Source organism: Equus przewalskii, chromosome X, assembly GCF_037783145.1.
Source record: "Equus przewalskii isolate Varuska chromosome X, EquPr2, whole genome shotgun sequence".
NCBI lineage: Eukaryota > Metazoa > Chordata > Mammalia > Perissodactyla > Equidae > Equus > Equus przewalskii.
In genome coordinates, this window is record NC_091863.1 from 99041714 (window position 1) to 99066938 (window position 25225).

General features: G+C 40.8%; 1 protein-coding gene across 9 annotated transcripts in view; it reads left to right on the plus strand.

Annotated features, from left to right (window-relative positions):
• Window positions 1-25225, plus strand: part of GRIA3 (glutamate ionotropic receptor AMPA type subunit 3) — a 271951-nt gene that overhangs the window by 56519 nt on the left and 190207 nt on the right. For all 9 annotated transcript variants that reach the window (XR_011536230.1, XR_011536229.1, XM_070606087.1 and 6 more), the window contains exon 3: window positions 10962-11201. Coding sequence is in view for 7 of the 9 variants with exons in the window: in XM_070606087.1 (XP_070462188.1) it covers window positions 10962-11201 (240 nt within the window). In the remaining 2 variants the exon portion in view is untranslated. The remainder of the gene's footprint in view (window positions 1-10961; window positions 11202-25225) is intronic.

Consider the following 25225-nt stretch of genomic DNA (forward strand, 5'->3'; position numbering starts at 1 on the left):
GTTTTCTAGGGGCCACCGAAGCAGAACGTGGGCACTTAACTGCTGCGCCACCGCCCAGCCCCAAATACTTTATTTTTATAATGTAATATAGCTCATCACACACATACCCCCACCGCCAGTATGGGCTGCAAAATGAAAGAAAATGGCTTTCAAATGCTATATGACATGATATTAAACTTGAAGCTCTTATCTGTCCATGATAAATCTTAGGGCTGATTCAAAGGCATCATAAGAGTTCACCACTTTCCTGCCCAGCTTTAGAAATTGCTTCATTGACTGTGACTGGATCACTGGATCAATTAGTTTTTCAATTAAGAGTTGTGCTAAATCCCATGTAAAATGAGTTGCAAGTCAAAACAGGGCCCTGACTACTTTAGGTGATTGATGGAGATATGTGGGCTATTGGCAGAGATTGAGGCTCAGAAGAATGACGATTCTGTTGAGTTATCTGTTATGGGGATGAGGATTACTGGGAGTCAAGAACGAATACTACTAACTCACTGACACTCAGATAGCAGCTTTTGTAATTTTTCAAAGAGTTTCAGCTATTCTTTCCATTTATTCTCGGTATACTCCTGTGAGGTGGGCAAGGCAAGTGTTAGTTCTGCTGGCTTACAAATGACAGACCTGAAGCCCAGTGAGGTAACTGGCCCAAGGTCACACAGCAAATTAGGAACTGAACCACATAAAAACCCATCGCATTGCAAAAGCACTGAGAAATAATTTTTAAATAACAGTAATAGCAGATATAATTTATCAGTTGAGCACAGACTTGTATGAGAGTCATAAGTATTTTGTATATATTAATTTAATTCGCACAATAATGCTATGGTGTGGGTACTATTTTCCCAATTGTTATAGATATGGAAATGAGGCTTAGAGAGTTTAAATAACTAGCTCAAGGCTATTCAACCCATAATTTGACCTCAAAAATAAACTCCAAATCTCTCCACCTCCATTGCCACAACTCAAATCCAAACTACTATTGTCTCTCACCTATACTACAGGAAAAGCATCCAAATTTTCTCCCTGCCCTCACTGATGTCCCCTTAACTCTGCTGTCCATACAGCAGCCAGATAAATCTTTTCAAAATATAAATCAGCTCATGGAATACCCACAATCAAAATCCTTCCAAGATTTCCTCCCATGGTCCTTAAAATAAAATTCCTTACCAGTGTCCTACAAGGTCTTCCGTGGTTGGATCCCTGCCTCCTACCAGACTCATCATGTACCCTCCTCCCTACTGGCCACTCTCCAGACAAGCTGGTCTTCTTTCAGTGCCTTTAATGCATCAAATGCTGTCCTCCCTCAGGGCCTTAGCCAGTGCTATTCTCTCTGCATAAGATGGTCTTCTACTCTCACGTGTTAGCTCTAAAGTCATGTCTCAGATAACTTTTCCCTGACCCAATCTAAATTAAAGTCACCTTGTCACATAGTCTCATTGTACCCTAATACCTTCCCTTCTTAGTACAGAACATTGTAATCACACATTGATATGATTATTTATATTAACACTTGCTGCCAGTACTAGACTGTAAGCGCCATGGGGACAGAGATCATATCTGTTTTGCTCACTGCTGTATCCAAGTATAGATAGTGTTTGTCCCACAGTAGGGACTCAAAGTTTTATTTGATGAATGAATAAATTAATGAATGAATAAGCAAAAAATTTAAAACTCCTGAGCTCCAATCCTTAACCATATGTCTTGATATAAAAGGGCCTAAAAAGCACCCCCTTCCCCAACCCATCTCAGCAATGTCTCCTGCCATTTCTGACACTGCTATAGAAGGGTGGTCTGCACTTACAGTTGCAGAAATGAATTTTCCAAAGTACGTGTGTTCATATGTTAATGCCTGCATTTGCATGCCGTTATATTCAAGTGGGATCAAATGTTGATAATAAGTGTTTTCTTTGCCAGCATGTAGATACATGCCATGTAATTGCAAAAATAACTAGTTAGACTGTCGGAAAGCAGTGTACTCCTGAGAGCAGAACAAAATGTTCAAGGGAATTAACCCAAAGATGATAATTAAACCATGGAATCATCTGCTGGAGAATGGAGCTGACACCTTGTTCTAACTCTGGAACCTAAAAGCACCCACTGTGGTTACTAGAACCCAAGACCAGAGGGTGTTCAAGGGGATGGGGAGGCTGATCTAAATGAACCCAGGGAAGGTGTGAGCTGGCTACTACCCCATACCCACCCGCCACCTCCATTCTTTATCTAATTCTCCCTCTCATACACCCCCAAGCTAAACACAAATAGCCACTTTAAGGGCAAGACCAGGTAGGTATGTTCCTGTATGGTGGGCTTTGAAGAGCCCACCCTTCCTAACTTTCTACCACCAAAATAACTCCTTTGGGATCTTCTACATATGTATGCATATCCTTGTTCTCTGTGGAGAGGAAGTCGTAAGCTAACTCTTGGTGGTTATCAAACAGTGGGCTGGCGACAGAGACAAGGGAACAGGGAGTGATGTTGCCACCCCGGGTGATATTTGATTATATTTGGAGGCATTCTGCATTGTCATAACTGGTGGGCGGTGGTGTTACTGGCATCCAATGAGTAGAAGCTAGGTAGAATGCTAAACATCCTACAATGCACAGGACAGTCTCCCACAACAAGAAATTATCCAGCCCAAAATGTCAATAGTTCCAAGGCTGAGAAACCCTGATCTGACTCATTTGCAAAGATTCATTTATTAGTCCATTAGCAACTCATACACAGGGCAGATTCTTGCAGAAATGGGAGTTGGAATGGGCATATTTTGATCGGACAGTTGGAACAGAAAGGAGGAAGAGTAATCTGTTACCAGTGCCAATGATGGATTGGGGGAAGGACTAGAAGCAGGTGACTAGTTATGAGACTACTCTCATAGTTAAAGAGAGAAGGAATGAGAACCTAAACTGAAGATGAACAGGAAACAGATACCCCACATGCTCTAGAGTTATAGTTGATGAAGCATTACAAAGGAATTGTATAGGGGAATGAGGCAGAGAGAGAAGGCAAAGATGACCCTTAATACTCCAGCTTGGGTGACTGGAAGAAGAGTGATGCATTAGGAGAAATATGGACAAGAGGAGCAGATCTGTGGGTGGAAGGTGGGAGTGGAGAAATAATATGCTGAGTGTGGGATGCCATGAAGGCCTCCAGGTGAGGCTGTTTGACGAACAGTTAGAAATATGGATCTGGAGCTCAGGAGAGTGTCTGAAGCTAGAGGTGTCTACGTGGAATTCATCCACATGGAGGTAGTGAGGTGAGATCCCCTACTTGGCACATACTAGGAGTTCCATAAATATTTGTTGAATGAAAAAAAATCTATTTAGAGTAAGAAAAAAAGAGAGCCAAAGGCAAAAATCTTTGGACACATCTTCATTAAGGAAGTGGACCAAGAGGAAACTGAAAAGAAGCAGTAAGGGAGATAGAGTTAGCAGGGTTTAGTGCTCTTGAAACAGGAGAAGGGAGTTTCAAGGGGGAGAATTTGGCCAGCGATATCAAATGCTGCTCAGCACTCAAGTTTGAATAATGTCTTTGAATAGAATTGGATTTGGCAGTGAGCAGGTCATCATCAAACTTGAGAGAGCAGGTTCAGTAGAGTGATGGGAGCAGAAACTAGGTCGCAGATGCAGAGGGCTGCAAGGTCCTCATCATCTCATCAATAGAGATGATGGTAAAGACGGAGTTAGAATGATAGCTTATGGAGGTGGCAGGGATTTAGGGGGAGGTGGAATCTTTTAGCAGATTTTTAGCCTGACAGGAAGAAGGCAGCATAGAGAGACTAAAGGCACAAACTTGAGTATCTAATAGCTGTTATGTATCTCCAGAGTACATCAATTGTATTTTGGAGCTTCCTGTAAAACTAAGTTGAGGTCATGTGGAATTGAAATTCATCGTATCATGGGTTCAGTTTAAGGAAGAGCTGCCTAGCCATCACAGCTATCCTGCAAGGGAAGGGCTGCTTGTGAGTAGTGAGCTCCCTTGCCACTGGAAGTATTCACGGAGAGATAGTATGACCTCACAGGAGGTGGTTCCCATACTGAATGGGAAGTTGGACTAGATCATTAGGTTCCAAACTTTTGGGATTCTCAGATCAGTAAATATTTTACACAGGATAAAAAGGTGAGTGGAGTGTAGATTGATCTAGATAGTTACCAACTGTTAAATTTTGCTATGTAAATGTATTTGTTTTCTATTTACTACCATAACAAATTGACACAAATTTAGTGGCTTAAAATAGCATGCATTTCTTGTCTTCCGGTTCTGTAGGTCAGCAGTCTGGTAGGGGTCTTACTGGGCTAAAATCAAGGTGTCAGCAGGGCTGTGTTCCTGTCTGGAGGCTCTAGGGGAGAAGCCATTTTCTTGCTTTTCCCAACTTCTAGGGGCCACCCACTTTCCTTAGCTTGTAGCCTCTTCCACTTTCAAAGGTAACAATGGCTGAGTAAGTCTTTCTCATGTCACATCACTCTAATGCTGACTCTTCTTTTTTTTTTTTTTTTTTTTTACCTCTGTCTTCTTTATTTAAGGACACTTGTGATTACATTGGGTCACTCTGATAATCCAGGATACTCTCGCTATTTTAAGGTCAGCTTATTAGCAACCTTAATTCCATCTGCAGCCTTAATTCCCCTTTACCACATAACCTAATTCACCGTTTTGGGGGATTAAGACATGGACATCTTTTGGGAGGCCATTATTTGGTCTACCACAAGGAGGGTGGACATTTATCATCAACATCATCATCATTTCAGAAGAGAAATGACTCTACCTACAACACTAAACAATAGAAATAATGTAGAGAAAAGGACTCTCCTTCCTAAATAAGAACAGATGTCAACCTTACCCCAACACACACACACACATTCATATTTAACCAGACTGGAAACTTCACCATGGACCAACATAACAGCTTTAGAAACCATTGAACTACATTATCTCCCAGCTCCAAGCTTCTTTGATCCCCTAGAATTCACCATACTGTGGTATTACCTGGAGAACCTTCTTGTGATATATCTCTATCAGTTCCTTCATAGCTATATTTTTCTTCTTCCTGCTTGCTTCAAATCTGATCATTAAGTCAGCAAGAGACTTCAGTTTCCTTTTTTCTCCTTGATTCAAAAGGCTATGAAAAGTGTTCTGTAAATGATATGCAATATTGTTATTCTGATCTTTGGGTTAATCAAGTTGTTTGACATTTTTGTAATGATGCCTTTTGGAATATGGGTGGTATAATTAGCTGCCACACTGTACATTAACAATACATGAGCCGACCCTACAGACTTGGGGACTATAAATAAAAGCATGACAGCTGGCTCCAGCCTTGCTTGTCACTCACCATTGAAGGGAACGCAGCCGGGGAGCTACACTAGAGTCCCCAGGAATCCAGGATGTAGTCAGAAACGACATCTTCAATGAGAAGAATTTGGTGTTTTGCTAGTGGGAAAAGATGGAGACAGGCACTCGTAGGAAGCAGACAACCAAGATATTTCCTACTGGGAAGGCACAGAGGCCCCAAGCAGAGACAGCATTTTACCAGCAGGAAGACATATACTGAGGGGAAGGGTCAGAGGACAACAGCACATTCTGGAGCCAAATTAGCAGGGTATCTTTCTTCACCCATTATTACCCAGGAGTGAGAATCGGCAAGAGCACTGAAGAAATGTATAGGGAAGGTGAAAGAGAAGAAAAGCTGTGCTACCTGGGTACTCAGTGTGAGGTCCAGGGCAATGGTTACTGTGGGGAAGAGAACCTGATGGGGTTAATAGAGGGTAAAGTATGCTAAAAAGAACTGGCAAGAGGAAAGAAACAGAAAAAACTAGTTGCTGAGTTACATGTTAGGCACTATTCTAAGTATTTTCCATGTTCCATTTCATTTACTCTTCACCTCATGACAATAAACAAAGGTAACACTTATGGCTAAGACATACTTTATATTTTACTTATCTCATTTATTATTGCCTTTTCCTCTCACTAGTATATAAGTTCCAAGAGGACACAATCTTTACTTTCTCCTGTATCTTCCAATACCTGTGACAGTGCCTGGCATATAGTGGATGCTCAATAAATACCTGTTGCATGAATAAATAGCTAGCATTAATTGAGTATCTATTACATACCAGGCACCATTATAGATGCTTCCCATGAACGAACTCATTTTAACTTTCACAACCAATGCTGAGACAGGCACTGCTATTATCCCAATTTTATCAATGAAGAAACTGGATCAGGAGCACAGAGATATTAAGTAACTTGTTTAATATGTGATGAATTCAGGATTTCAACCTATATGATCTAACTCCCAAACCTGCTTCTGTAATCACTGTCCTACACTGAAGCTCAGAGAGGTTAAGTAACTTGCACAGAGTTATGCAGCTTAAGACTGGCAGAGCCATAATTGGAACCAAGGTCCGTCTGTCTCAGAGCTGTTGCCCGTTCCTCTGCACTTCACAGCTTCATAAGATTACCAAGATAACTATTTCTTCCGTCACCATTTTACCAAGGACTAGTCTTCTGAGATAAAGAAATGAGTGTGGTTCATTAAGGATTCATATAAAGGTAACAGACATCGCCCAAAAGAATTATAAGTCCCAAAAGATCACCAGTTTGCCACCTGCTCTCATTGTTGGTATTTGGAGGGGACTGAGAGAAGCAGCTGGCAGATGAGTCATGGGAAACCCCTGGTGGATCCATGTATGCTGAGACCTAGGTATTGAGGGTAAGTCACTTTCATGCCAGGCAAATCCTGACCCATGCTGCCCTAGATAACTCTGGAGTAGGGATGGTGCAGAGATGCTGATAAAGCATTTCTAAGAGACGGCTTCATAATTCATTGTGTGACCTTGTGCAAGACACTGCCTCCCTTTGTGTCACAGTTTCTTTATGATAGGGAAGCGTCAGTGGAATTCTGTGTTGAATCAGAAGAGGTCCACTTTATCTCTTTTACATATTAGACTTTTCCACATAAAATTTCATATAGGAGGAAGGATTCTACACTAAAAACTATGCTTGAAAAACCACTGAATAAAATAGTCTTTCAGTTCCTTCTAGCTCAAACATTCTAAGAATCTAAAAACATAAACACAGTCCTTTGGGTCAGGTCAGGGTTCCATTCAGCCCCACTTTCTGCAGCCGGGATCGGGCACTGGGGATCCACTGTGAAAGGTCACTCACACGTCCCCTATGTCCTAGTCTCTCTCAGAGGCTGTTTAACCCTGTCCTCAACTGACAGGTGTCTTCCCCATCGGACCTTCTACTTATGTTACTTGTATATGTTGAGATAGAACAAGGGTAACTGTGCACAATAGTATTTACAGGACAGCTGCAACTGTTTTATATGAAGGGAATAGAACATTTACTGATTTCCTTCTAACACTGTTCTTGTTGATGTCCACCACTGTGGGTCTGCCTCTTGGACCACAGTAGCCCAGTGCTCCCTGAGGGTTGCTGCTGATCTAGAATACTCCTAAGTCCCTTGCCTGAGCCACAACCAAACCTGTAAGCTTAGTTTGGAACTTTTTACTTTTTATTTTCACAGGGTTCCCTCATACCTGCTCACTCACGCATTTTGATAAGGTCCACCTTTGTTTCATTCTGCTTGTCATCATACATAGGCTTAAAGATTTCACTGGGTACTCCTTCCTGGAGTCTGGGTTTCACATACACAATATGATTCCCTTCTTATAAAGTTTTAAAACAAGCAAAACTAACATTATATTATTTAGGTGTGTGTGTGTTTGTATCTTTTTAAAAGACCAAGTAATGATAAATACAAAATTCAGGAGAGTAGTTACCTCTGAGCAAGGGAGGGGTCAAAACAGGGAGATAGAATAGAGGAGGAAGACATAGCTCAAACTAAGTTATCAGTAATGTTATAGCTCTTGGGCTGGATGATGGTTTTATGAGTATTCATTATATTTTACATAAATAAATCAATAAAATATGAAAGGTCCATATATGAACCAGTAATGATTAATTAATTCTGTACCCGTGAGGTTCAAAAACAGTGATTACAAGAGCAATACAAAATTTTTTTATTAAACAGAATCTTACCACCAGAACATACTAACGTTTATTTTCTATCTCTTCCAATATATCAAGGGCTTTTTGAAACTCTAAGTGATCTGTTTTGCCTCTCTCCAAGTTTATTTCTCCCTCAATTACTAACCATAATTTAGTCAGGTTGGGGTTGCGGCTCTCCTTGTTGAAAATATGTTGCATTCCCCAGGAGGCTATTTTTGTACAGGGTTCATGGATCCTCATCTTTTCTTGGGCCTTGCATGCTAGTTGGTATGAATCTAAGAATTACTGGCTACTTCCTGAATCATTTGGGGTGAGGGGCCATGACGGCTTGTTCCAGCCTTCCAACTTCATGACCATTAATAAGGACAGGTCCTTTCTAGGGTTGCCAGATACAATTCAGGATCCCCAGTTAAATTAGAATTTTAAATAAAAACCAAATAATTTTTATTATATGTATGAATTTGAGGCATACTTATACTAAAAAATAATTTGTTATTTATCTGAAATTCAAATTTAATTGGACATTCTATATTTTTATTTGCTAAACCTGGAAGCCCAACTCATTTGGGCCAATAACTACTCTTTAGTATCATTATTGGTTTTCGATCACAGGGAGTGTTAGTTTTGAAGTCAGACAGACTTGGGTTCAAATCCTGGCTCCTCTACTCAAGAGATAGAACATTTTTTGTCTCAAAATTCTTAGCTATTAAATATAAATAATGGAAATATCTCATGAGATTGTTGGTAATATTAAATGAGATAATATTTGTATAGTATTTAACACAGTGCCTGGTACCTACTAAGCACTCAGTGGCTGTAATCATTATTACTGTCAATTTTATTCAGAACATTATGTGTGCTGCCAAAGATTTGATCTGGTACTGCAAAACTCTCCATTTATAGGATTAATTTCGGTATAGGACTCTCCTTAGTGTCTCCTTTGGTGATGACCAAGACAAAGTGCCATCTAGTCACTTTCTTTTTGTTTCCGAACACTCCCTTTGGCCCCCTGTCATGAAGTGCCCCAGAATCATTCCCTAGTTGGCTTTCTCCTTTTACTATAAAGACTTCTTGGTGCATATGTTTGGGGGTCACTTAGAATTCCTCAAATTGAAGGCTATTGTCTTCCCTGATGAAGCAGCTTGAGTGACTGATAATCACCTTTGAAATTCTACCCTCAAGCCAATGACTAATGAATTTGGCTGATAAGAGAGCAGCCCTAATCAATACAAGTTTCAAGAGAATGCAGGGAAAGCAAGATACCACAGATACTGAGAACTCCGTTTCTCACAATGAGGTCAAGACATGAATTAAATTGGTTTTCCACTCGTCTTCATCCTATTTTCCATGCCTTTCTTCTTTTTGGTGCCCAATGCCTTCACTGTTTCTCCTCTCAGGGAGGACTCCAGAACCTTTACATTCTCTTCCCTGACTCACTCATTTCCATGAAAACTTTCCCACCTGCTTTCCCACTTGTCATGGAGTCTAATCAAACATATTAATTCACCTTAACATGCTAACAGCTGAAAAAGATTCTACTTCATCCCTCTCCCAAGCCACAGACTTTTTTTAACACCCTAAACCTGAAGAAGTAAGCCAAACAGTAGCTTCCTAGCAGGTAAGGGAGATGATGCAGGACCCCTTAAATCATACCACATTATCAGCTGCCTCTTCTGTCTGCTTCGCATGAATGGAAGGGAGCAGTAGTGCAGATAATCTAAAGATCATTTCCACTTGGTTTGGGAATGCAGCACATGGTGTTGTTGTAGTTGATTTGCTTTGCTAATTATGTTCTACTTAAGCTAATATTGAAACTGGTTTATATTTTTTAAGCTCATCTGGGCCAGAACAGGGAAGAGGTGGTGGTGTGGCCCACTTTGAAATGAAGGAAAGCTGACCACGATCATGAGGGGGACATGAAAGTTCTATATGTGGGCTAATAGATCTAGAAATATAAAAATATCAAGATAGAACTTTGCCATTTATGCTTGGACAGAATAGGCCGACCTACCTTGTAACTCGCTGGGCACTGCAAGGCGTCTTCCCTATGGCCTACCCAGAATCTGAAATCCTCTTCATTAGTAGCCTACGTTAAGGGTCATAATCATAACTATGTTAAAGCATTATGTAGCCTAAGAGGAGTAACACATTTCCTAGCAGACACATTAGAAGTTTGTCTGACTAAATCATCAGTCATTATTGTCACCTAGTTGAAAAAACACCAAAGAGGTGGGACACAAGACAGTTGTACCTTGATAGAGGCGTGGGTACACTAAGAGGCCTCTGGGCAGCTATGGTGAAAGTACAAGAACATAGAGTGCTTTGGGGTGAGCTGGGAGGGTTGCTGAAAGAGGGTAAAACAACCTTCACCTCTTTCCTTCCCATAATTTCTTAGTTTCTTGCTCATGGTAGACATAGAGAGTATTCAACTCAATCAAATAAATTCTTTTTTTATTTTACAGTCTTTTTAAACTTAATTTTTTATTGAGGTAACATTTGTTTATAAAATTACGTAAATTGCAGGTGTGTATCATTATATTTTGAATTCTGTACAGACTACATCATGTTCACCACCCAAAGACTAATTACCATCTGTACACATATGCCCTATTATCACTTTTGCCCTCCTCTCTCCCACCCCTTCCCCTCTGGAAACCACCAATCTAATCTCTATGTCTATGTGTTTGTTGTTACTGTTGTTTTTATTTTCTACTTATGAGTGAATAAATTCTTCCCTTCCTTACTCTTCTCCTACTTGGCAACTAGGCTGTCAACAGCTTCTAGAGATTTCAGAGATCTTGGTTTTCTTTTGAGGCATGTCATTTAGAACCAAAGCCTAACTATATGGTCAAAGCCTAAGTATATATGGTGTTTCCAACCCTCCAAGATGCAACAAGGGACAATGGGACTATTGAAATTTCTTTCTCTTTTTCTCATTGCAGTCTGCTCCCAGTTCTCGAGAGGAGTATATGCTATCTTTGGATTTTATGACCAGATGTCAATGAACACTCTGACCTCCTTCTGTGGGGCCCTGCACACGTCCTTTGTCACGCCTAGCTTCCCCACTGACGCAGACGTGCAGTTTGTCATCCAGATGCGTCCAGCTTTGAAGGGCGCTATTCTGAGTCTTCTGGGTCACTACAAGTGGGAGAAGTTTGTGTACCTCTACGATACAGAAAGAGGTAAGAAGAGGTATCTGCTCTCCTCTTTGAATATTCACGTAACAGTGGTATCCAACCTTCCCCAAATCACGTTTGTTTCCTTCTCTTCCAATAAATAAAATCTGATAGTCTTTAAATTGTGTCTAATATTCAAAATGAGTTGAAGATTAATACTAAAATATTGAACGAATAGTAATTTTAAAATCTAATTTTTTCAAACTTCCTCCCACCCCCGACTCTGAAAAGGGGCTTGAAATACCCTCCTGGTTGAGTCACTGTTATTGAAAAAGAATGCTGTCCCCCAAAAATAATTTATCCAGCCTAAAATACACGAAGTAAAAGCAGCTTAGTCTAAAATAGAGAGAGGCCTAAACTGGAAAGTTTTGGAAAATTAATCCTGTCAGAGACTATAATTATCCCCATTTCATAGATGAGAAAACTGAAGCCCAAAGAGGAAAAGTGTGTTTTCACAGTGGTTTAACCACAGAGCTAGAACTGGTGTCATTGTCTCTTGCTTCCAGAGCTTGTTCCACCAGATCACATTAGATCTTCAGATTATAGGGCTTCAATATTTATGTGGTGGAAATAATGAGCGGAGGCCGGCCAAACTGGGCTTCAGAAATGGATGGTTTTTCTAATAGTGAGGTAATATATTGAGGACACATATTAAAACAGTCTCATCAATTAGGGGTCTGATCTTCAATAGTATACAGTTACGTGCACATATCATAACTCAGCTAAACAGACTCCTCTAAAACCCAGTTATCTTTGAGGGGTTCCTCAGTAAAACAAGGAGATCCTATCACTATGAGATTCCAAAAGACAATGTTACTTTATCATTTGTTTGCCTCCAACCCTGGTTATAAGCTGGGAATGGTTCTCTCTGACTCAGGGTTTTCTTACTCAGAAAAGGGAGGAGCAAATGGAAGGCCTGTCTTCCTGAGGGAGTCCCTGGAAAGGACGGCATTCTAGGTAACTTAACTTGAAGGGCCATTTTGGTTTGGGGGAACCTAGAGTACTCTTCACTCCACTCTCATTATGATGCATCACCAAACCCTGTCAGGAAATACTATGGCCTGTATTTACCTATGGTACTTACCGCCAAGATTTTATCAAATTTCAGGAACCTGAAGCTGGAGACCAGAGTTATAGTTCAAGCTCTGCTACTAACTAGCTCTCTGAACTTGTCCAATTTATTGAGACTCTCTTGGCCTTGGTCTCCTCACCAAAGGTGTGCCCTGTCTTAATGTAATAGTTCGTGATTTTTGTGAGATATTATCCCCGACACAGGACACTTTGTATCTTGCTACTAATCCCAATTTATATATTATCAGTTAGTCAACCAGTTCTACAAGATGTTATCAATCCCCAATGGTGTATTCAAAGCTTGTGATGGGAGCTTATATAATATAATGGGGGTAGATAGAAGAGGATATTCATAAAACAATTCATGAACAGCACAGGACAGTCTCAAACTGAGCACTCCACTACAGACTCTGATTGCTGTAAGAATTGTGAAAAGGCAGAGTTTTGAGAAAAGGCTAGAGGAGCTAGGTCTTGAAGGATATTTAAGTTTTGGGTTGCAAGAGAAGAGGGAGATGGGGTTTTGGGAAGAGGAAGAGAACATTAACAAGGGGCGGAATCAGGAAGGAGTGCTGTGTTCCTGCGCAGCCTTGCCTGCCTAGGGTACCAAAATAGTTTGAACACTTTAATTCATAATTTGCTAAATTTTAACACATTTCATTTCTTTCAAACACTGGGGATGAATTAGCCTATTTCCATGTGCTGTATACAGTGTAATATACTGCATAACAATCTAATTTTTAGAACTGATGTTTGTAAATCAGACAGCTTCTCTCTGAAACTTTTGAAAACTAAATATCAGTTCTACTAATACTGTAACCTCTCATCTATTCAAAAGCAGGAGATATAGTTAATGTATTTTCTTCTCATCTCCCATGATTCTTATTTGCTTATTAGCTCTCTATTAGAGGAAAGGAAGCAGAAGTCCATCTATGTCTATTTCTTATCCCTGCTCTTTTCTCAAATCATCTCACTAAATAGCTTGGACAATTCTATGATCTTGCAGCCAAAAGAAACCTTTCTGACTCATGTGTGTTCACATTTTTCCTCTGGAGCCATTTAGCTGGTGGGACTAATCTTCTCTACTTAAGAAATACGTTCCATAAACTTTTAATACTAATTCCCCCTTGGAAAGCCTTCTTAAAACACTGCATGACCTTGTTCCAAAATTTTCAATGGCTTCTATTGCCCACATTGAAAAAAAAGTACTCTATTCTTCAAGACTCAACATAATTATGCCTCAACTAACTAACAGATCTGTTGTCCCTGTGTTACCTAATGAGAACCTTCCTCTGCAGGCAACTCCCATTTTCCACTCTTGCCCAAATGTCCCAGAACCGTTCTTACCTCAGCAACTTCGCTTCTACTACTACCTGGAATTCTCTCCTTCATTGTGATTATGATAATCCTGCCTATCCTTTCATTTTTCAAAACCCACTTCAAACTCTACCTCCCCAAGGTAGTCCTCCCTGACCACTCCAGCTCACAATGATTCATTCATTCATTCAGTAGGTGCCAGGGTTAAAATGATAAACAAGATAGACATGGATACTGCTATTATAAAGCTTAAATTCTGGTGAGGGAGAGAGAAAAAACAAGTAAACCAACAAATAAAATAATTACACATTTAGGCAAGGTGCTGTGAAAGAAGCAAAGAAACAGTTACTAATACTAATGAGTAGGACCTAATTTTAAAAGAATTCTCAGTGATGGCCTCATTGAGAGGGGGCATTCAAGCTGGGAACTAAAGGATTAGAAAGAGATAGCTATGTGAAGAATAGAGGGAAAGAGTTTTAAGTAATGAAAATAGCAAGTGCAAAGGTCCTGTGGCAGGGAAGAGCTTGGGGTGTTTGAGAAATGAAAGAAGACAAGTGTGGCTAAAAGGTGGTGAGGAGGTTAAGTGAGATGAGACTGCAGAGGTAGACAGGAGCCAGATCAAAGCCATGGAGCATGGACAGGAGCCATGTTAAGGAGTATGAATTTTATTTTAACTGCAAAGAGAGGTCATTGGAGGATTCTGAGCAGGGGAGTCATATGATCGCTTTTAGCTTTCTGTAGAGAATGGAGTATGGTTCACGAGTGAAGGAAGGGAACCAATTAAAAGTCCATTGTGGTCATCTAGGTGAGAAATGATGGCAGCTTACACTAGGCTGGAGATGGAGAAGAGTGGATGGAGTTGAAATATATTTTGGACACAGAATTGACAGAACTGGGGGACAGATTGACTGTGGGATGTGAGGCAAAAGAAGGTTTCACGGATGACTACTAAGCTTTTGGCTTGAGAGACTGGGTAAGATGGTGATTCCATTTACTGAGGTGACTAGGCAGGAGGAGAACCAGTTTTGAGGAGCAGAGATCTTGCCCGCCTTTGAATGCCCACAGAACTCTTTTGTCCATGTCATTCACTTGGCACTTAACATAACTGCTTTCCAGTGTTATTTTACTTTTACGGGGTCTGCTATCTTCCTTCCCAAGCCCTTCTCTCCAGCGTGATAATAAACAATTGCTTAGCCCCTAGGTTTATACTTTGTGCCTACCCTGGTATATAGCACAGGCCTAGGTATATACATAGTGTTTTCCAACTCCATTATTGATTCATCAAGAATAAGCTGATGTGGTTTTTTTTAATGTTGGGCTGAAAGAGAGAAAAACAAAGAAGGGAAGGAAGGGAGGGAGGAAGGAAAGGGAAAGGAAGGAAGAAAGAGGTGAGGGAGAAAGAGGGAAGAAAGAAAGGAAAAAAGGAAAGAAGGGAGGGAGGAAGAGCAAACTCAGTTTATAAATCAAATTATGTGGTATGATTCTTCAAAATATTCGATAAAGTATTCTGTATCTTCTAATTTTCTACAATGATCATCTATTGCTTTAGTAATAAAAATTATGGGGAGAAATTACAACTGCAAAATATAATTTTAGAATATTTTAAATTATGTAAGAGAGAAATGGAAGACAGAGACAGAAGGGAACACATATAATTACATTGAAATAAGCTAAATATACAAATGATGTGACTCCACTGGATAAGGGCAGGGATGAGTGAGGAGCTGAGAAATGGGTTAAACATTTGAGGTCATTTAAAAGATTTGTAGCACAATCAGAGTAATATTATCTCTGAAATTATGAAACATTGAGTGGATTCAAGGCTTGGTTGGTTACACTTTGATTTCTGTCTGCAGAGAAAGGTCTGAGTTTGTGTTTACACGTCATCAGTTTGCTTAGTTACTAAGATACCATCTTGGTTCATTAAGGAAAGTTTAAAGTTATGCTCTTGGGGCTATATAGATAAAAAGGCAGTCCTTGGAAAAATTATGAGGTTGACTAAGTGTGATATTTGCCCCCCCTGTACCCTCTCCTCTTTATTGACACCACTTTTTTATTTACCCAGGGCTTCTCACTATGGCACATGTCTACACCGGCCCTCCCTGGCAGGAGCAAAGCCTCAATATCTCTGATCCAACCTGCCTCTACACCTCCATAAAAACTTTCCTGTCCTACATTTCGTTTCTACTGAGTAATAGTCTTTCTCTACTAGTGACAACAGTTCAATTGACCAATTTATTCATGCTAATATAAATATGGCTATTAATGACTTGATGTGTTAGTGCATCCAGGGAAGAAATTTCTATTCAGGTAGGGGCCTTCTGTGGAACAGAACTCTAATCCAAAGTGTGGCTTTATAATTCTGGGATCCTAGGCACCGTGAGTCTAGTTTAGAGGTCCCTTGCCCACACACCTTCCTATATATAGAAAGTCGTAAGGCCATGCCAGGGAGGTAGCCACCTCTTCCAGTTTTCTATCAGACCTGTCTTTTGGGTGCAAGTGACCTAATTCTCTGTGGTACTAACGTTTCCCCCAGAAGAGCAACATACTTGAGAACTGCAGCCAGACTCTCTCATGCACCTGACAACTCTCCTTGGCTTCAATTGGCACAGCCCACAGAGATGAAAGAATCTGGCCTAGGCTGTGGCTCTCAGCTTAGATAATGAGATAATAGCTGTAAATGCTCTTTGAGGCAACTAGTCCCTACCTTCTTGCTAGTGTTCAATAAACTCCTGCTGTTTCCCTTTCTCAACTTGAAACTCCCTTCTCAGTTCCCAAATAACTCTCTGGAAGTCAACAGCCTTCTAACAGATCTTTCTGTTTGCTCTAGAAGGTTGTGGCAGGAACATGGGCAGTGGCAACAAGTAGTTCGGCAGTCAACAAGTAATTATTGGGCATTTCCTAGTGCTAGCTTGTGCTAGGCCACTGGCAGTGTTTAAGAGAAGCAGAATCAGGTCCTGCCTTTGAGAAGCTGACCATCCTGTTGCTGAAACAGTGACTTATCTCAGGGGCCTGTACAAAAACCATTTTTACCCGACTGTTCCCTCATCCACCAATGACATTTGCATTGATTAGAGCAAGCACCTTGTGAAAAGATTAAAGTGTTGCCAGAGAGCTAGGAAGGTGGAAAAATGTTGGAAGATCCTGAAGGGCTTTACAGGTAAAGAGATTCCCCAGGACAAGGAGAAAAGGGCCTTTTCTCAGAGGACTGTGAATGTTTTCAGACTGACTGGATTTGAACTCTACTGAGAGACAAGCAGGTCTTCAATTCCTCACACCTTCCTGCATGTTGTCATTTACCACCTACTTACCTAACCTAGCTTTGCCCCTTTCTACACACACACAGGCACACACACACATGCACACAAGCATACACATCCCTATACCAATCAGTGGCACAAATCAACAAATCCTTATTATTGTCATAATTTTATCATCTTAGTTTGATAAGAGCAGCTGCCATTTCTTAAGCACTTATTATGCACTTGGCCCTGAGTTTATGGATTATCACACTTAGTCCTCATGGCATCCCCGCGTCTTTACAACTGAGGAAACCAAGGCATAAAAAGGTTAAATGATGGCTCCTAGAGTTACACAGGTTAGTGTGCCAAAAATAATGAAACCAGGATTTCAACCCTGGTCTGCCACATTCCGCAGTCTATATGAACTGTTCACTGCACTGACATACTGCCTCCCACATTTTTAACGTTTGAAAACTGCTATTACTTCTTCCCTTCAGCCAGTTTTCAAAGGGCCTGGTACCTAGACCCTCTCTTCCTATGGATGCACTCCAGTTGGCAACTTTCTTCTTAAAGCCTGATGTCCACAAATGAACACAAGAGCTTTTGGTCCCAGAGTTGCAGGGATCCAGATAGGAAGCAGGTCAAAAATCCAGGTTAAGGGGCAGAGGAGTAGCAAAAGAAGCACATGCAGCCAGACAGGTGGGTTTGCCCATGGTGTACACTCATGGAGTGGTGTGGTGGGGACCTGATTCTGAGGTGACGGGAACTTGTAGATTTCTCTCTGGGGCAGAGAGAGTTTCTAGCACACAGAAAGATCTGAACTTGCAGGTCCTCACCAATAAGGGGCTATTTTTGGTTGGGGAAGAAGAAAGCAAGGTGAGACCGATGATATGATCTGCCGTGGCTACTTGGCAGGAACTTTAAAGGAAACTAGCAGGTACCTTGATTTAAGGAAACAGACTATCATGGATTACTTTTTCTTCTCCACTTTAAGAACTGATTAAAGGATGTGTGAAGGTAACAGATGGTTCCAATTCTAGTCATGTCCATTTGCCTTCTGGGAAAAGCGAAGCCAAGAGAGTTTTTATTGAAATTCAAGATACTTTTTACATCTGAATAAATTAGGAAGGCCCAGAGAGTACATTATCCTGTGAGAGACAGATACTAAATTCCCCTGTTTGAGCAGCAATAATCGGGGTTGACAGTACCTGAGACATTTGGTAGTGTCTGCAGCCTGCCTAATCTATTGTGATGAGTCTTCAACTATGAGAGCGTCTTGAGAGCCTGCACAATAATAATAGTGAATGACTATTTGGACTGGATTGTGAATAAAAGACTGTACATATGTCTGTAATGAGAATTTCATTGCAAATGAAAATACTGAAGCTGTCATATTTTTTAATACTTCGATTTGCACATCCTTGACTGCTTTGGGGCATAAAAAGAGAAAGTGCCGAGCAATTTGTTGTCAGCTCTTGAAATAAATTATCATTTAAACACTTCCTCTCCACAAAGGTTATTAGCTTAGTAGCTTGTTCCTGGGGTTGGACCATCAGTAGGGGAAAAAAAATCACAAGACATTAAACTACTCTTTCAAAAGCTGAATATTAGTTACTGTGGAAATTGTTCTTTCAGTAGCTTAACATATTTTGCTGTAGCTCTCCAATGCTGCAGATTAGACTGCAGCGACTATTAATAAATACTGTCATCTTTTACAGCTGTCATGCAAAGCTGAAAAAAGGCTTCGCTGTGATTAGATCCTGTTTACTGTAATATTTCCAGCTCATACTCAGAAAGGCAGTTTTCCTATAAAGGTATTTTCCATAAGTAGAATATTTCTCCATCAAATGACATGACTCATTTTAATGTATTGTTAACTCCTTGGTGGCAGTGAATTTGAGGTTGAATTGACTTCACAGCCAGAGATACATTCCTCTCCAGAGACACATTAAGCTAAAATGTCAAATTTTCTTTCTTGGGTTGTCCTTCATATTCAGAGATGGTGTTACTGTCAGGAGATGTGCTTTGAGTAGTCGCCCTCCCCCATAGAAGGACAAATGTGCACTGGTTTCTCCACCTTCTTTTGCCCTGTTCCTCTTGTGACTGATTGCATTGTTTGCAAGACAGCTGGTCAGGATTTAGGGTCGAATGACACTTCAGTGGGCTAGCTAGAAATTCTGCTTCCTGAGCTAAAATGCCATCATATGAGCAAAAGAAATAGATCTCTAGCCCCCCTACTATGCATTAGCTGTTTGGAATGGTATTCACATCTCTGAAAAAAGGAGGTGCCAGCTGGCAGGGTTGCTTTTGCTTTGACCTTGCATTGCTTTTCATCAAGCTCCTTGAGGAATTAACCCTCACTAAGCTGAATATCTAGTTTTCAGTGAATGGGTGGTCCTTACCCCATCAAGAGTTAGCTGATGTGTTCTATACATTCAGGGTTGAGCCTGAGAGATCCTTGAGAAGGCTCTTCTAAATGTTCCTTGGGGAAGGGACAGACTACAGCTATGACTTTGAGATTCGTCCCCTGGAGCCCCTTTAGACAACAATTAAAGTCAGGGTAGGGTTGTTGTGGAAGTGAAACAAAGGAGTGCGTGTAATGTCTTTAGCACCAAGCTGAACACAGTATCGTGCTCAATTTTACCTCTTATTATTTTATTATCATTATAGAGCAGTGGTCCTCATTGGGGAGGAACAGTGATTTTGCCCCCACCCCCCGCAGGGGACATTTGGCAATGTCTGGAGACATTTTTAGTAGTGGGTAGAGGCCACAAATGCTACTAAACATCCTGCAGTGCCCAAGACAAAAAATTTATCCAGACAAAAATTATTCAACAAAGAATTATGCAGGCAAAAATATCAATAGCGCCAAGGTGGCAGCAGAGTCAGAGAACAAATGGTTGCAGGAAATACTCAAGGGGTTGTCAATGAACCAATCTAGCATTTATTGAGTGTCTCTAACTGTGCCTAGATTGGTGCTAAGAGCTATGTTCAATGGGAGATAGAGACTTTGGCTTTGAAGAGCTTACGTTATGGTTGGAGAGACAGAATAAGATTAATGCACATGAAGCAAAGATAAGTACAAAATAGCATAAGCAATAGCTAGATTGTGGAGTACAGATTTGAAGTACTGTGGGAGTCCAAATAAGAAAGAGTTCACATTAGGCAAACTGGACTCATCAGGGAAGGCTCCATGGAAGAAGTTAGACATTTTTCTGAGTTGACCACCCAACTGCCACCCCTAGCAATGACCTTGCCTTGATTGCTAAAGCCAAGTTTGTATCTAGAACCAAAACAACATGGTACTCCCATCAATGCTCCCAAACGTCAGAGCTCAGGGCAAGAAACACAATTAAAAGAAAAACCAAAAAAGGAACAAGTTCCTTTTACTAAATGGAAAGCAATTACAGAGCTGTTGAAGATAGGCAGTAAACAAAGGGAGGGAGGGAAATACTGGCAAAATTCCATTTTCCCAACTAATCCTGTAGCAAAAGTGCAATTCGCAACAAAATCAACAGCGCTCTCTCCCTCTCTCTTGCAATCAAACACATTGTTTGGCATCCGCACAGCTACACATGATGCCTTTGCAGAAAAGTGTATGAGAGCTAGGAAGACAGAATATGACTGGGGAGAGAGGAGGTCAGAGGTTAAGATGGAGCATAGCTCACTCTCCCCTCCTCCTCCCCCCACGGTCTCTGTGGAGCACCCTCATTCAGGGGAAAGGGGGACACCAATAGAGACTACATCACTCCCGGTCTTCCTGGTTTCTTTCCAATCAATAAGTTGCCAGTGTCGGCTGTTGTCCTGCTTTGTCGACTCTACAAACAATCTGATTAATTCTCTGGTGCTAACTGCCTCAGCGGGCCTTCTCGGCAGTAGAACAGAGGCTAATTAAGATCATGTCAGGCAAGGAGGCTGACAGGTTGTGTTCCTGGGCCACACCGAACTTTTACGGGGTGCTTCAACTTCACCACAGACAGGCAGTGCTTGGCCAGGCACTGATTTCATAGCATGCCTCTCGTTTAGTTCCACCAATTCCTGTGTCAACGGGCCTCTGTTTTGTCAAGGATTTACATCTTTCTCCTTGGGGTAATTAGCTGCTACTGTGTTCACTTTCAATTGCATTACTTCAGCTTCCTTTCATTTGAATTTTTAATATGCTTGTAAACAAAGATAACAATTAATAGTGGGGTCATTTTCCTTCCTAAATCACGTGTATGTGAGTGTGAGAGAGAGAGAGAGTGTGTGCATGCGTGTGTGTGTGTCTTACCAGCATATAGCCCATAGAGGTGAGTTTAGGACAAATAAAGGAAGTCCTACTTCTCACAGCAGGTAGAAAATGGAGGAAACATATGGAACTCATTACACCAAGTGGTGGATTAGACTGAAAATATAAATAGCTTCCTCTTCCCCCTAAATAAAGGCTTAGATGAATTCATGGCTGACAGATCCATAGTGAGTTATTAAGGAAGATATTTTTGGAGGTGGACACAAATTTCACTGGAGACTTAAGGGGCCCTATTTGCCTTCTCATAGGCAAATGGTCACACAGAGTACTGACATCCTATGCCCTGAGTTTTTAAAGATAATCCCAAGAGTCCACTGTGCATCTAGGAGGTGGGGAGAAATGCTGAGAAATAGAGGAAAGTTCTCTAGGAACATTCTGTCTCTTCTCATCTAATCAGGGCCTCAAACCACACATCAAGAACACCCTGTTTGTGAGAGGTCATTGGCCTGATTAAGGATGTTGAAGGAAAGCATCAGCAAACCATAACCTCAGTTCCATGCCGCACTCTGTCGCTATGTAGCTGTGTGACCCTGGGGAAATCACATAGCATTTCTGGTCCTCATTCCTGAGTCCACATCAGTAAAAGGAGAGAGCAGACTCAATCATTCTTCAACTAACAATTCCTGAGTGCACAGACTGAGTGTGTCAGGGGCAATACTGGGATTATGGAAGTGAATTAAACAGAGTGCATACCCCTAATAAGCTCACAGTTTAGAAGGGGAGCATAGACATGTAAATAAGTAAGTAGAATCTAGAGTGTTTCTTCTAGGTTCTAAAATTCTGTGAGCTATTATAACACTTCCATTTGTAATGAAACCAGAACTCCTTTTCAAATGACCGCTCTTGGGGAGGGTTATGGAGACAAAATTTTCACCCACATTGGCTTTGTAAATTAGCCAGAGACCTTCAGCACTCTCATGTTTCCTTCTTGCTTATTACCCCTTAATGCTCAGCCCTTAATCTTTCCAGGATCCTGCTAGGTAGAGGAGAAAAGGAAACAATGTCTAGTTGGTACATTAGGATATCCCAGCAGATCTTAAAACCCCTCATGTTCCCAAGTCTGGGACTGCCACAATTCACGTCTAAGTTTTGTTCTAATAAGGTTTGCTGGGATTCTCAACAGTATTCTCGCCTCCACTCAAGGCCTTTACCGCCATCACCCTTCAAGTTCTTAAAGCAAAGACCCACACAGCCATCTGCAATCTCAAGCCTTCTGTAAAATGAATGGATTACTTCCTACCAAAAATGATAGGAATTTCTAGGGTAATACATAATGCAATTTTGTTTCTTGAATATATCCAATTTGTCTAAAGATTCAAAATGCTTCACCAGGCAAGACAGTTACAATTTCACATGGGCTTTCCAGAGGCTCTCCCCAAGTCTGGATCCATATGTCTAGTTTTCCCCTAAAACATTTACCTTGATTCCCCACTGGAACCTCAGACTCAACATGCTGAATTTATCATCTTCCCAGAAAATCCTCTTCTCCATGTATGTTCCCAGGCTCAATAAATGGCACTTCCCAGTTGCCCAAAGCAGAAACCTACTCTTTGAATCTCCCCTCTTCATCATTCCTCACATCTCATCACCGAAAACCCTCTTCTACATCCCCTTCACCACCGACTCAAGTTCAGGGTACCATCACCTCCTGTACCATCCTCCTAACTCGTCTCCCTGTTCTTACCTCCTCCACTGCCACCAGATAACAATCTTCCCATCACGTCTGAAAGCTCTAATCTTCCCATCACGTCCTTACCTCACTCCCCTGCCTAAAAGCTTTCAGTGGCACCCAGTTACTCCTAGGGTCATGTCCTAGGTTCTTAGCATGGTACAGAAGGCCCTTCATGATCCGGCTAAACTCAGACCCATTTTCCTAGCCTCATCTTCTCCCATCCCTTACCCACTAGTGCTGTATACTTTATATGGAACTATGCTTCTTTCCATATGGAACTATGCTACTTTCAATATGCCACATGTACTGAGTCTTTTTTTTTTTTTTGCCTCCATGCCTTTGCACATACTGTTCTGATTTTCTGGCACTCAGCCCCCTCACTCCACTTACACACACACAATCTGGTAAATGACATATCCTTCAAAATTCTGCTCAAATATTCGCTTCTCCAAGCTTCGGTATCCACCACTGCCTGCCCTATATCCAGATAGTACTTTGTTTATACCTTTAGTATAAAACCGATCATACTATAGTATTATTATTATCTGCTTATGTCTTTATCTTCCTCACAAGGTTGTGAATTTATTGAAGACAATATTGTTGTCTTATTCATTTCTGCCAGCACTGTGGCAAATGCTGAGTATAATACAGTCCTGGATTATTATTATTTGTAAATTGAACAAATGAATGAGTAAATGACAGAACCTTAACTAAAAACAAAATGGGAGATTTTAGGGGTCTTGAGGAGCTAGTGGAGGAGATGGATTTGGGTAGATTGTGTTCTCAAATCGTACATTACATGCCCATCTACCTCCTATACACTAAGCTAACCCTGATTTTGAGTTCTTCTGTGACCCAGCTTCCTTATCAAAAATATCACCTTCCTGATCCAACCAACTTGTAGGCAGAACAAACATCAGTGGTAGGAACTTTAGTTCTGGGTTTCTGGCTAAAGGACAAACCTGCAATGTACTAGATGGTCCCTAAGTCTCAGCCAGTAGAGTCACCAACATTTGAGGAATCTCAAGAGCTAGGGTACAGATACTGCACTATTTCATATCAATCAGTGGTATTTTGAGATCCACATGAATTCTCTGAAGACAAGAGCAGCATGATATTAATTTCCACAGTTCACAGTGAAAAAGTAAATAAGGCAAATTATTTCCAAATGTCTGCGTAGGCAATGTGATGAGGATGAAAAGTGACATGAGAGCTGATGCAGTCGGTTCTCAGTTATCTGTACCCAGTGAAGCAAGCCAGTCACAGACAATCCAAAGAGCATTTCTGTGGGCGGGAAATAGTGCCATTTCGTAACAGATTTTCCTTCTTGCTTCTATCCTACTTAGGCTTGGCTGAGTGTGGGAATAAATGGAGGTGCCCCAGGGAAAGGGATCTTTAAAGATGTCCCTTCAATTATAAATTCCCAAACTACAGGAAGCACCCTTTTGAAGGACTAGCAGGAATAGGATACAAAATAGTTGTATGGAGAAATAGAAGTGGGTGAGGGGACACAAAAGAAAAGAGAAGGACTCTGAATCCAGGGAGTAAAAGGGTGGTGTCAAGGCCCCAAAACAAACCTTGCTAATCTTACAATGACCAGCCCTGTTCCTGAAACCATAATAACTGACAGACACAAATCAGGAACAAATACAATCAACAATAAACATCATAAGCCTGGTAATTTTTGCTAAAGAGACGTGACATGAGGCTTTATATTGCTTAAGAGATTGAAAAGAATTGCATCAGCTACAAAATTTCCAAGTTCTAACAAGCAGACTACAGAATTATTACAAAGAAGCATTTTATACCTCTGAGAGCTAAGAAAAGGCTTCTAAAGATTAGTCAGGCCTCTTTCTCTCTTGGAAAGCTCTTGGTGGAGGTGTGTTCCTCCTGAAAATCCTGGAAAAGGAATAAATGGTTTCCACTTGGCACAGTATGGCAGGAAGCAGTACAATGTTATTTACCAAAACTAGCCATTGACTTCCATTTTTTAACTCTTTCCAGTAGTATAAATGTGTTATGGTTTTTCATAAGATGGTAATTTTCAAGAGTAGGAACTAAGCTTATCTAAGTGATTGTTTTACCCCAGCACTTTTATCTACCTAGCACAATGCTGGATAGGAGCATTAAAAAAAATCTTAGACACATCAAGCTAGAAAGATCTTTAAAGTTCTTAAGTCTAAGCTTTCATGTTCTGAAAAATGGGTTGGCCCCATATTTTCTCGAGTTGGCGAGTCTCTTAATCTGCAATTCTACTTAAAATGTGGGATTCCAAAAATCCAAAGCCTAGCCTTTATACCCTGTCTCAATTCTTTCATCTACATAATGGCAGTAATATACTCTGCACCCTATCTCACGAGAATAAAGAGGAATGGCATAATGACGTAGGCTAAAATCAAATGCCAAGTATGACTGGGCAATTACCTAAAGCTAAAAGAACTGC